Genomic DNA, 13,358 nt, shown 5'->3' on the forward strand with positions numbered 1-13,358 from the left:
TGCTGTACATTGTCACGTTTCCACTTGTGCAAAACAACGGTGTCCAAAACAAAGCAATTAATCTGCATTTTAGCAAAAAATTTACTTAACAAATCTAATGGTGTAAGAAAAAGCTTAACTGTCCCCAAATATTTACTTGACAGATGAAATAAATTCACCAACTGTGAAGTGAACTGTGTGTGTTGTACGCAAACTTTATATAGGGCAGCACTGGCAAGACCAATGTGACCAAAATGAATGATCAAACGAAACCAAACGAGTGATCAAAAATGGAAGTTGTTATTATCATGTTGTAGGATGCTATAGTATGTTGTAGTATGATTTTTTTTTAATGTATGCAGTAGGTGGGATGCGCCAAAATTTGAATAATCAATAGAAAGAGGCGATATGGTACAACAAGCCACTCTTTAACCCCAAGATGTGTGAAATAATGGAAATGGTAGCCCACTCAAGCTGAAAAAATGTCAATTCAAAGACGATTTCATTTTTAGTGAGACAACCAAATTAAAGCATGGCTATTTCAAAGTCCCTCCCCATGAAAGTCAATTGGGGACCAAAGGATTTCATTGCAATTCCTGTCAAGTTGGGCCTGAGCGAAAAAACGATAACAATATGTAACAACGATGGACACTTCATCAATACCAATAATAAAATTGTTCAATAGTGTCACTTAAATACATTAAATGCAAACCGCCATAAAAGCAAATAACAAATACCTGTGCCCGCTCCTTGGCTCATAAACAGCCTATCATACCCCTTGATTATAGTGTGCTACGAGTGACATGCAAACAGCCCATCATTTAACAGGTGTGTAGCGCCGCATTATGTAATAACGCCGCATTATGTAATAATGTAATAAATGTTCACATCATTATTTAATAACGCCACATTTTTTCAAATCAAGACATACATTTTGGTGGTTTATTACATAATGCACCAAATTATTACATTTTCTTCATAAAAAAGTGTAACATCCGCATTTTGTAATAACTTGTTACATATTGCACCGGTTATTTCTTATATTATTACATAATGCGGCGTTATTACATAATGCGGCGCTACAAGGTGCGTTTTTAGGTCGTACCATCGACATGTGACACAACAACAGAAACAGTGTAGAGTGCGAAAATGAGTAAAGACGGTGAGGAAATTGTTGATAATAAAGGACAGGTCAGTTCGCCAGCATGGCGGGTTTTTCCAAGTCTTAAATCAAAATTATTACCCGTGTGCCTTGATAGTGGTTAAATTCAAACTAAGATGATTAATTTCACCTTTTTTTCCCTCCTTGTCTTTAATTAAAAATAGGTCATGAAAAATTATCAATAGACTGAAATGAAACATTTTATCAGGATAGATTTTCCCGCTACATCGCCCAGCAGCCCTAAGTCAAGTTCCATATGTTCATTCTGAAAATGCTGACTGTTTTACATCAATGTAATAATCCCTAGTACTGTGTTTCCCAAACTTTTTTCTGGGGACCTGCCTTTTAAAATAACGAACCATCACAACCCAATTCACAATAGGCCTTATCTATAAATCATGAGAATGAATTTGTGCATAAATGAACATTCCTGACTATTTTTACTGCCGTGTCCACATCACCTTATATTATCTTAAATGGGCAAACCAGCTGTTTCGAAGATATATACGCTTGATAAATCAATACTTAGTTTTATGCACGTGTTATTGAGGGAAAAAAATTTTTTATATAACTTCTGAAAGGAAACCCTCAACGGTGGGGAAAGTGCTCAACAAACAAGGCGCAAAATAAGATATATATACTTAGCACAAAAAGTAAGGAAATTTGAGTTTGGTAGATTATTTCTTTGTTGTAACAATGCTTCCTAGCAATAAATTTTATACCGTTGGAAAGCCAGTTTATTTCCCTTTTAAATGCTGCCACATTTGTAAGGAACATGCATTTGTGGGATGAGCAGCAGATCTGAGTATGTGGGTTGCGCCCATGAAAAATTTGCCAAATCTTCTCTGCCAATGCCAAACAGCTTATTTTGCTGTTGCTATTGACTCGTTTTAAGCTTCTGGTACCCCAGGTGCTGATAATCAGGTGCCTGATATAATATTTATTTCCAAGAAGCATTGTTACAACAAAGAAATAATCTACCAAACACAAATTTCCTTACTTTTTGTGCTAAGTTTATATATATATAAAAATCAATCTTATATAGCACTTTTCTAATACTCAAAGTCACTTTACAATAAACGGGGTGAAACAAGACAACAGATAAACATAACACAGATATACAGGGGTGGATGGGAAGGGGGGCTACGAGAGGGAGAAGCGGCAGCTACACACGACGCCATCAGTACGCTCCGACTTGAACAGATACAAAAGGAAAAGAAAAACAAACACCATAAATCACAGATGAAGTCTGAAGAGGTCAGTCCCGACCAATGACCTGAATGTGGGCAGCCCGCAGCAGTGTCCGATGCGCTTGGGGAGGGAGTTGAGGGAGGGGGCAGGTCGAGCGCTCAGTCCCCAGCCTGCCCCAGACCAGGGGTGGATGAGCAGACAGGGGGGCACGAGAAGGCAGTGGAGAAAAAGTGTGTCTTGAGAAGGGATTGGAAGAGTGGGGGGGATTCTGAGTCTAATGAATTGGGGAAGTGAGTTCCAGAGCCTGGGAGCTGCTCTTGTGTGTGTGTGTGTGTGTGTGTGTGTGTGTGTGTGTGTGTGTGTATATATCAATACAGATGCAGGAAAAAAAGTTTTAATGCATAGTAGTACAGGCCTGTTTCGTGTGTCTCGCACTCATCAGCTGCTAAAATAATCCAATGAGACAAGTAAATTCTTTATGAGACAGTACAAGCCTGTTTCATGCTGTAAGCAGTCAGCTGTCCGGCTGACAGCTGATGATTGCTTATGTCCCAGAAAATTTTTTTTATATAGGTGAAAAAAATCAAAGATGCTCCGAATCATCTGAAATGCCAAGAAAAGTGGTTTTTAGCCATTTTAGAAAAATTCATATTTTTCATATTTATGCATAATTATGCATAATTTTAATTTTCTGGGATTTTTCCCTTACTCTCTGGAACAATACCTACCACCTCCAAAAAGAATTAGGATCATAAATGCTTTAGTTTTCGGTCCCGCTATCCACACTAACACCACACACACACACACACACTAACACCACACACACACATTACGAAAATATATGAGTGACTAGAAGAACCCCGCTACAATGTAGCGGTTTGGTTATCCACCCGTCTAAATCTCCCTCCTCTTCATCCTGCCAGCTAAGCGCCTTCCCCCTGCCCCTAAACCCCCCCCACTCCAACTCCCTCCCCCCAAATGCTCAGAATCATTTGAAATGCCGAGAAAAGTGGTTTTTAGCCATTTTTAGAAAATGCATATTTTGCATAATTATGTGTAATTATTATAATTATTTTAATTTTCTGCTATTTTTCTGGTTCTCTGGAACAATACCTACCACCTCCAAAAAAATTAGGATCATAACTGCATTTTTGCAAAAATGCATATATTTTGCATAATGGCAAAACATTTCTAAGTCCTAGAAAAAAAATTTCATATAGGTGAAAAAATCAGATGCTCAGAATCATTTTAGCCATTTTTAGAAAAATGCATATTTTGCATATTTATGCATAATTATGCATAATTTTAATTTTCTGGGATTTTTCCCTTACTGTCTGAGACAATACCTACCACCTCCAAAAAGAATTAGGATCATAAATACTTTAGTTTTCGGTCCGGCTATCTACACTAACTAACAAACACACACACACACACACACACACACACACACACACACACACACACACACACATTACGAAAATATATGAGTAGATATGGATTTTTGCAAAAATGCACTTATGATCCTAATTTTTTTGGGAGGTGGTAGGTATTGTTCCAGAGAGGACCAGAAAAATAGCAGAAAATTAAAATAATCATAATAATTATGCAAAATATGCATTTTCTAAAAATGGCTAAAAACCACTTTTCTCAGCATTTCAGATGATTCTGAGCATTGGGGGGAGGGAGTTGGAGTGGGGGGGGGGTTTAGGGGCAGGGGGAAGGCGGTTAGCTGGCAGGATGAAGAGGAGGGAGATTTAGACGGGTGGATAACCAAACCGCTACATTGTAGCGGGGTTCTTCTAGTATATATATATATATATATATATATATATATATATGTATATATATATACACACACACACACACACACACACACACACACACACACACACACACATACATATTATATGTACAAAAGTATTGGGACACACCTCTTAATCATGAATTCAGGTGTTTCATTCAGACCCATTGCCAGAGGTGTATAAAATCAAACAGCTAGCCATACAGTCTGCATTTACAAACATTTGTGAAAGAATGGGTCATTTTGAAGAGCTCAGTGAATTCAAGTGTGGTACTGTCATAGAATGCCACCTTTGCAATAAGTCAGTTTGTGAAATTTCTTCCCTGCTAGATATTCCACGGTCAACTGTAAGGGGTATTATTGAAAAGTGGAAGCATTTAGGAACAACAGCAACTCGGTCACGAAGGGGCAGACCATGTAAAGTCACAAAGCAGGGTAAACGAGTGCTGAGGCGCACTGCGTAAAAGTCGCCAACACTCTTGTTGACTCAATAACTGCAGCGTTCCAAACTTCCTCTGGCATTAACATCAGCACAAAAACTGTGCGCCGGGAGATTCATGGAATGGGTTTCCATGGCCGAGCAGCTGCAAGCAAGCCTTACATCACCAAGCACAATACCAAGCATCAGATGGAGTGGTGCAAAGCACGCTGCCACTGGACTCTGGAGCAGTGGAAATATGTTCTGTGGAGTGACGAATCACGTTTCTCTGTCTGGCAGTCTGATGGACGAGTCTGGGTTTGGCGGATGCCAGGTGAACGTTACCTGCCTGACTGCACTGTGCCAACTGTAAAGTTTGGTGGAGGAGGGATAATGGTATGGGGTTGTTTTTCAGGGGTTGGCCTAGGCCCCTCAGTTCCAGTGAAGGGAAATCTTAATGCTTCAGCATACCAAGACATTTTGGCCAATTCTATGCTTCCAACTTTGTGGGAACAGTTTGGGGAGGGCCCTTTTCTATTCACGCATGACTGTGCCCCAGTCCACAAAGCAAGGTCCATTAAGACATGGTTGGGCAAGTTTGGTGTGGAAGAACTTGACTGGCCCGTACAAAGCCCTGACCTCAACCCCATCGAACACCTTTGGGATGAACTAGAATGGAGATCGCGAGCCAGGTGTTCTCATCCAACATCAGTGCCTGACCTCACAAATGCTCTTCTGGATGAATGAGCAAAAATTCCCACAGACACACACCGAAATCTTGTGGAGAGCCTTCCCAGAAGAGTGGAAGCTGTTATAGCTGCAAAAGGGGGACCAACTCTATATTAATGCCTATGGATTTAGAATGGGATGTCATAAAAGCTCCTGCAGGTGTAATGGCCAGGTGTCCCAATACTTTTGTACATATAGTGTATGTGTGAAACCACTTGGTGTAGTGATCAGATGAAAAGAAAACGTGCATATTCTTTGCACTCAATTGCTTATCTTTGTGTGTGTGTGTGTGTGTGTATATATCTTCTTTTTTTCGGAAACCGTTAACGGTGTTGATAAAAGTCCTCAACAAATGAGACACACACACACACACACACACACACACACACACACACACACACACACACACACACACGAGACAAAATAGGTGCATTTAGGCAGACTTAACAGGCTCTCGTTTTTTTTCCTCTAATCAGTAAAACAAACAGAATGTATGCTAGCCTTTCATATTAGATTCAAAGTTAGAAGTATAATTATCAGTACAATACAAATATTCAGTCCTATCAAACACATGCTTCTTGGGGGCGCCCCGGTGGCTCCTGCAGTGGCCTGGGTTCGAATCTGTCCCACGCCCTTTGCCACATGTCATCCCCTCTCTCTCCCCTGCCTCTCTCTCTACTATCACGATAAAATAAAGGCGGAAAATGACACAAAAAAAAGGTTTCTTGTTGGAAATTTTTTGAAATGCTCATGCCTATTATCAGACAAGTAGGCTTGTGTTTAAGCGCTATGTTATTAGACAGTCAACAATCAATTTGTCAACCACACTGGGTCTATTCCACATCAAATCCACTTGGGCACTATAATAGGCTCGGCGCATTAATGTCACACTGCGGAACGTCCGGGTGTGTCTGTTTGCATAAGAACTTCCCGTACAACCGGATGCTTACGTCCCACTGAATCATTAGTTAGCTGCTAATTTATCCGTCCGAAATCTTTTTTTTTTTTTAATTTATTTCTGATTTTTCCCTTTTTCTCCCAATTTAGTGGCCAATCGATCCATATTTTAATTCAAATACCCACCCTCATACTGCATGCGTTCGCCAACTGCATCTCTCTGGCCGGCAGTCTCAAAGGAGACGCCTCCCCACTTTCGTGACAAGGCGAATCCAGGCCGAACCACTGCTTTTTCCGACACACACAGAGACGCATTCATGTGACAAACACAAGCCGACTCTGCCCCCCTCCCGAAGACAGCGTTGCCAATTATTGCCGCTTCGTTGAGTCTGGCCATAGTCGGATCTGACGAGACCGGGGCACGAAACCCGGTCCCCAGGGGGCAACTGCATCGACACAAAGCCGATGCTCAGACCGCTACACCACCGCGGACCTCCGTCCGAAATATTAACATCGTCCGAAAAGTCAATGAATCAAACAGGGCAAAAACGGGTGTTCAAGTATCAACGCCGTGAATCAGGCTCCACTGAGCACTGTTGTATGCCACAGTGTGCGAATTCAGCACACTATAATATTCTTTTAAATTTCCATTCATTCTCTAGTAACTGCAAGGAAAGAGCTAAGTGGCTAGTGAAGATTCGGAGGGATGCATTTACCGTCACCAAGAGTACAAAAGTGTGTAGTCGGCATTTTGAACCGGGTGCCAGCTACAGGTGTGTTAAGGAGGCTCAAGAAAGGAGCTGTCCCCACACTCTTTGCGTGGAATGAGTACTCCAAACTCACACCCAGGCTAGGTGTGTGGGAGCATCGGGAGCATCCTGCTGTAACCCCTCTGCCAGCTCTGGACTCCCCTGATAATGAGATGGATGTCAGCAACTGCCTGCAAGAGCATGACTATTGCGTGGCTCCTAATCCTGCCGCTTTGGATGATGCCCTGGCCCAAAACAAGTCAATGAGGAAACAAATAGAAGTGCTCCAGAAACAACTAGAGACCGTCCGGCTACAGTCCAAATTCAGCCTGAGGCGATTTGCAGGTTCCGATGAGAACATTCGGTTGTACACCAGGTACGCCTGACTTGTATCATTTCCTTTAATCACTCCTGCCAAATTAACTCACCTGTTCAGTCTCTCCACCCCCCACCATGCCTCTCTCACACACACCCTGACGTAGTAGATTGCAATAAGTACTGGGCTATACTTTAAAAACTGTACAGAAGATTCAACGTGAAACTACCATGTCATGTATGGTACCCCTTTTCTTTTTTGCTCATCTGAGCTAGCGAGGAAGCACACACGATGTGATGTACATCGTTGATCGTGATTTTAGGGAGGTCCTGCAAACAGCGAGTGTAAAACAAAGCCATCTCTTCTCAACAAACCAGACTGGAAGTTCTTGTGCAAGTATTCGTACGTCGGGAGTCGAACGACGCCATCTTACACACCCAGGCTATTGATAACAAGTTGAACTTTGATTGTAATACCAATTTGTTATGAAAAAAAAGCCAGCAGCGCCTTTTTCGTCTGAGGAAGCTGGCTAAGTTCGGTGTCGACAGGTCCCTGATGACTTCGTACTACAGATCTTTTATTGAGTCGGTTATTACTTTTTCTTTTATTGGTTGGTATGCCCCTCTCAATCTTAAAAATAAAATGCACTAACAAAGGTGATCAAGGTCTGCAGTAGTATCGCAGGTACCCAACAGAAAAGTCTGTCTGACTTACACTACCATTCAAAAGTTTGGGATCACCCAAACAATTTTGTGTTTTCCATGAAAAGTCACACTTATTCACCACCATATGTTGTGAAATGAATAGAAAATAGAGTCAAGACATTGACAAGGTTAGAAATAATGATTTGTATTTGAAATAAGATTTTTTTTACATCAAACTTTGCTTTCGTCAAAGAATCCTCCATTTGCAGCAATTACAGCATTGCAGACCTTTGGCATTCTAGCTGTTAATTTGTTGAGGTAATCTGGAGAAATTGCACCCCACGCTTCCAGAAGCAGCTCCCACAAGTTGGATTGGTTGGATGGGCACTTCTTGCGTACCATACGGTCAAGCTGCTCCCACAACAGCTCAATGGGGTTCAGATCTGGTGACTGCGCTGGCCACTCCATTACCGATAGAATACCAGCTGCCTGCTTCTGCTCTAAATAGTTCTTGCACAATTTGGAGGTGTGTTTAGGGTCATTGTCCTGTTGTAGGATGAAATTGGCTCCAATCAAGCGCTGTCCACTGGGTATGGCATGGCGTTGCAAAATGGAGTGATAGCCTTCCTTATTCAGAATCCCTTTTACCCTGTACGAATCTCCCACCTTACCAGCACCAAAGCAACCCCAGACCATCACATTGCCTCCACCATGCTTAACAGATGGCGTCAGGCATTCTTCCAGCATCTTTTCATTTGTTCTGCGTCTCACAAACGTTCTTCTTTGTGATCCAAACACCTCAAACTTGGATTCATCCGTCCACAACACTTTTTTCCAGTCTTCCTCTGTCCAATGTCTGTGTTCTTTTGCCCATCTTAATCTTTTTCTTTTATTGGTCAGTCTCAGATATGGCTTTTTCTTTGCCACTCTGCCCTGAAGCCCAGAATCCCGCAGCCGCCTCTTCACTGTAGATGTTGACACTGGTGTTTTGCGGGTACTATTTAATGAAGATGCCAGTTGGGGACCTGTGAGGCGTCTGTTTCTCAAACTAGAGACTCTAATGTACTTATCTTCTTGCTCAGTTGTGCAACGCGGCCTCCCACTTCTTTTTCTACTCTGGTTAGAGCCTGTTTGTGCTGTCCTCTGAAGGGAGTAGTACACACCGGTGTAGGAAATCTTCAATTTCTTAGCAATTTCTCGCATGGAATAGCCTTCATTTCTAAGAACAAGAATAGACTGTCGAGTTTCAGATGAAAGCTCTCTTTTTCTGGCCATTTTGAGCGTTTAATTGACCCCACAAATGTGATGCTCCAGAAACTCAATCTGCTCAAAGGAAGGTCAGTTTTGTAGCTTCTGTAACGAGCTAAACTGTTTTCAGATGTGTGAACATGATTGCACAAGGGTTTTCTAATCATCAATTAGCCTTCTGAGCCAATGAGCAAACACATTGTACCATTACAACACTGGAGTGATAGTTGCTTGAAATGGGCCTCTATACACCTATGTAGATATTGCACCAAAAACCAGACATTTGCAGCTAGAATAGTCATTTACCACATTAGCAATGTATAGAGTGTATTTCTTTAAAGTTAAGACTAGTTTAAAGTTATCTTCATTGAAAAGTACAGTGCTTTTCCTTCAAAAATATGGACATTTCAATGTGATCCCAAACTTTTGAACGGTAGTGTATATAACAAGCAGATGTTAAAGAAAGCAGAATCCATCCTATCTGACAGCACCCACCCCCTGCACCTAGAGCAGCGGTGGCTAACCATGTGCCATGGAGAGCCATATGTATGCAGGTTTTCATTCCAACCTGACTCCATACCAGGCGATTTCACTGATGCATTCTTCCTCTTTGGTTGAAGCGTTGTTAATCAGTGAAATCACCTGGTGTGCAGTCTGGCTGGACTGAAAACCTATATACACATGGCTCTCCATGGCACATGGTTAGCCACCCCTGACCTAGAGTTTCAGACCTTGCCATTTGGGTCCTGCTTCAAATACCCAGTAGTCAAAAGATACAAACATTCCTTCATTCCCCAAGCCATTTTACTGCTAAACTCCAATAGTAAGAGGCAATTAATTATTTTCTGAGAGAATTCGCTTGAGCTGTATTAGTTGCTGTTTACATTCCACCACAAGCTAATGCTAACACAGCCATTAGCAAACTCTCACCACACATTTCCTATGCTGAAAACTCCAACCTTGACACATCTGTCATTGTGTTAGGTTACTTCAACCATATGAATCTGTCCCTCAAACTACCTAACTATGAGCACCAAGTCACTTACCATAGCAGAGAAAATAAAATGTTGGATCACTACTACATCTCAGTTTCGAATGCTTACCGTGCATTCCCGAGGGCTCCACTGGGGAAGTCCGATCACGCTGTGTTACTCATCCCAAAATACCGACAAAAGCTTAAATCCATCAAGAAAACATCCAAATCTGTCAGGTCCATGGATGCCATTGAAACGCTTCGAGGGTGCTTTGAATGCACTAACTGGAATATATTTAGTGCAGCTTGCGACTCCCTCGATGAACTCACTGACACAGTGACACCATACATCGAGTTCTGCAAGGAAATGTGCATCCCTACCAAAATAGTGACATTGTATGGCAATAAAAAAAAACCCTGGTGGGCCAAAGAATTACACCTCTTACACAAAGAAAAGAACTGGGCATATAAAAATGGAAACGGATCAGTACAGAGCAGCCAAGTATAAGTTGGGTACTGCAATAAGAAAAGCAAAGGCCAGCTACGCAACAAAACTCAAACAACAATTCTCTTCCAGTAACTCCAGATCAATATGGAAAAATCTTAAGGACATGACAGATTACAAAAAACGCCCCTGCTCCCCTCCAGATAACGACCATAACCTCCCAGATAAATCAAATAAGTTTTATGCAAGGTTTGAAAAAACTATTCCACCAGCCATCCCCCCTACTCCCACTCCAATGCCACCCTTCTCCATCCAGGAGGATGAGGTGAGAATAACATTCAAGAGGCTGAACATTAGGAAAGCAGCAGGGCCAGACGGCATCAGTCCTGCTTTGTTGAGCCACTGTGCAGCAGAATTGGCCAATTATTTTCCACCATATTTAGCACCTCTCTAAGCCAATGTACAGCCCCACAGTGCTTAAAATTCTCTACCATCATTCCTGTGCCAAAGCCCTCAAAGATCCCCTGCCTCAATGACTTCAGACCAGTTGCCCTAACATCTGTGGACATGAAAGCATTTGAGCGCATCATTCTGTCACACTTGAACTCTTGCACCTCCCCAGTGATGGACCCATATCAATTTGCCTATCAAGCCAACCGGTCTGTTGAGGATGCAGTTAGCATAGCCTTGCAACACCTGGAATCACCAAACACCTACGCATGCATCCTGTTCACAGACTTTAGTTCCGCCTTCAACTCCATCAACCCACTCAAACTCTTTACCATACTCTTGGATATGAACATTGACCCAGCCATATGCCATTGGATTCGGAGCATCCTGTGGAACAGGCCACAGAGGGTGAAGGTTAATAATCTAACCTCACACCCTCTTACCCTCAGTACAGGTGCTCCTCAGAGCTGTGTTCTCTCCTCCAGGCTATTCTCACTTTACACCACCCACTTTACATCCACGGATAGCTCTGTGAAAATAATAAAATACACAGACGACACAACCTTTGTAGGCCTCATCTCCAACAATGATGAAACCCAGTACTGCACTGAAGTAGACCAAGCTGTCACTTGGTGTGCAAACAATAAACTTCTGCTTAATACAGCCAAAACCCAAGAACTCATTATTGACTTCCGATGCATTCCGAATCCCAAAACACCCATACAAATGAACGGAGACCCCATCACCACCACTGACTCTCTTAAATTCCTTGAAACATACATCAGCAATAACCTGAAGTGGAAAATTATTACAGAACACATCTTTGCAAAAGCTCAACGACTTCACTTTCTTAGGCAGCTTAAAAAACACAGCATAAAACATCAACTGCTCATTCTGTTTTACTCAGCCGTTATCGAGTCCATCATAACATCTTCTATAAAAGTATGGTATGGCGGCAGAGACAGTCAAACACGGAAAAAACTGCAGCGGATTGTCAACAAGGCATCCGAAATCATAGGCTACCTACTCCCCTCAGTTGAATCTCTACATACTAGCCGGACTGTAAAGCGAGCAAAGAATATCATCTCCGACCCCCTCACATCCTGATCACCTCTTCCGGCTCCTTCCCTCAGGGAGGCACTACAAGTCACTGTCCACTAAGACTAAATGCTTCACAAATAGTTTTTTCCCCCTAGCCATCGGGACTCTGAATTCCTCCCTATCGTCCCCTCCTCACACACCACTGGCATAAGTAACACCATTCACCAAACTGATATGCATGATGTTTATTTCTGCTAATGTGTAACTGTATTGTTCGTGATAATATGTGGAGTGTACATTGTTGTCCATGTATGTATGTATGGTGCTGCAGAGTTTAATGTGTACCAAAAACAAATTCCACCGGCCTTGGCCGTGTGGCTAATAAAACAATCTAATCTAATAGTAATTAATATTTAATTAAGAATTAAATTAATAAGAATTAACAATAGTTAATTAATAGGCTCGACCTTGATAAACACTATTAACACTGTTTACCATTACACTGCTTTTCGTTGGCTTTGTTCTTACATGTTGTATTTATCTGCCTATTTGCCTTGTGTGCCCCTCTGGAGACAAATAAAACCTACTTGACTTGAATCTAATTAGGCTCATTATGTGCTATTTATTCTGAACATCATCTTTTATGGCCTACTCCAAGTATCCAATTGTGCATATTAATTTTATTTTCACCTTGCTAGTGTGATAAGTGGGTTTGCTTGCTTTTTGTATTGCATTCCAGTCCGATGTACAAAAGGAGAGCACAACACGCATATCAGGTAATTATTATGGCAGAAACTGTGAGTGTGGTAGAAATGCTAATGAGCCACCTCCAGGCTCAAAGGTGTACTGCAGATATACAGCTTAAATAAAAGACTATGGAAGAAATTCTGCACATTTATTTGGCCCAAATAACATCTCCTGCAACCCAACCGTGGTTCACAACCCAGTCTCTTGGAATGACTACATTTACTACATTTATTACATTTACTAATAAAGATGCTAGCATGCTAATGTAAACTCACCATCATTAGCACACAAACATTAGCTCAGTAGCCACTGGTCAAAAATGTCCCAATGTCATCAAACTATCTATACTCTACTCACACTATTCTTACTTTGTCAGTGTGAACAGTGTGATGCTACAATTGGTGTCATGTTTGATGTGAATGCGGTGTTAATTCTTGGTTGGCTGGAAAAGAGCAAAATGTTACCTTGAGGTCATGCTCCTGATGCAGCTCAGCCAGCACATTCATGATGGCCATGGTCCATGGGTTCTGGGGTCTGAAGATCTATTAAATAAGAGTTGGGTGGAAAG

At 41.8% G+C, this 13,358-nt stretch overlaps 1 protein-coding gene across 13 annotated transcripts in view; it reads right to left on the minus strand.

Annotated features, from left to right (window-relative positions):
- Positions 1 to 13,358, minus strand: part of cnot1 (CCR4-NOT transcription complex, subunit 1) — an 86,088-nt gene that overhangs the window by 46,595 nt on the left and 26,135 nt on the right. For all 13 annotated transcript variants that reach the window (XM_056282567.1, XM_056282555.1, XM_056282565.1 and 10 more), the window contains one exon: positions 13,255 to 13,332. In XM_056282567.1, the coding sequence (XP_056138542.1) occupies positions 13,255 to 13,332 (78 nt within the window). The remainder of the gene's footprint in view (positions 1 to 13,254; positions 13,333 to 13,358) is intronic.

Source organism: Lampris incognitus, chromosome 6 (assembly GCF_029633865.1).
Source record: "Lampris incognitus isolate fLamInc1 chromosome 6, fLamInc1.hap2, whole genome shotgun sequence".
Classification (NCBI taxonomy): Eukaryota; Metazoa; Chordata; class Actinopteri; order Lampriformes; family Lampridae; genus Lampris; species Lampris incognitus.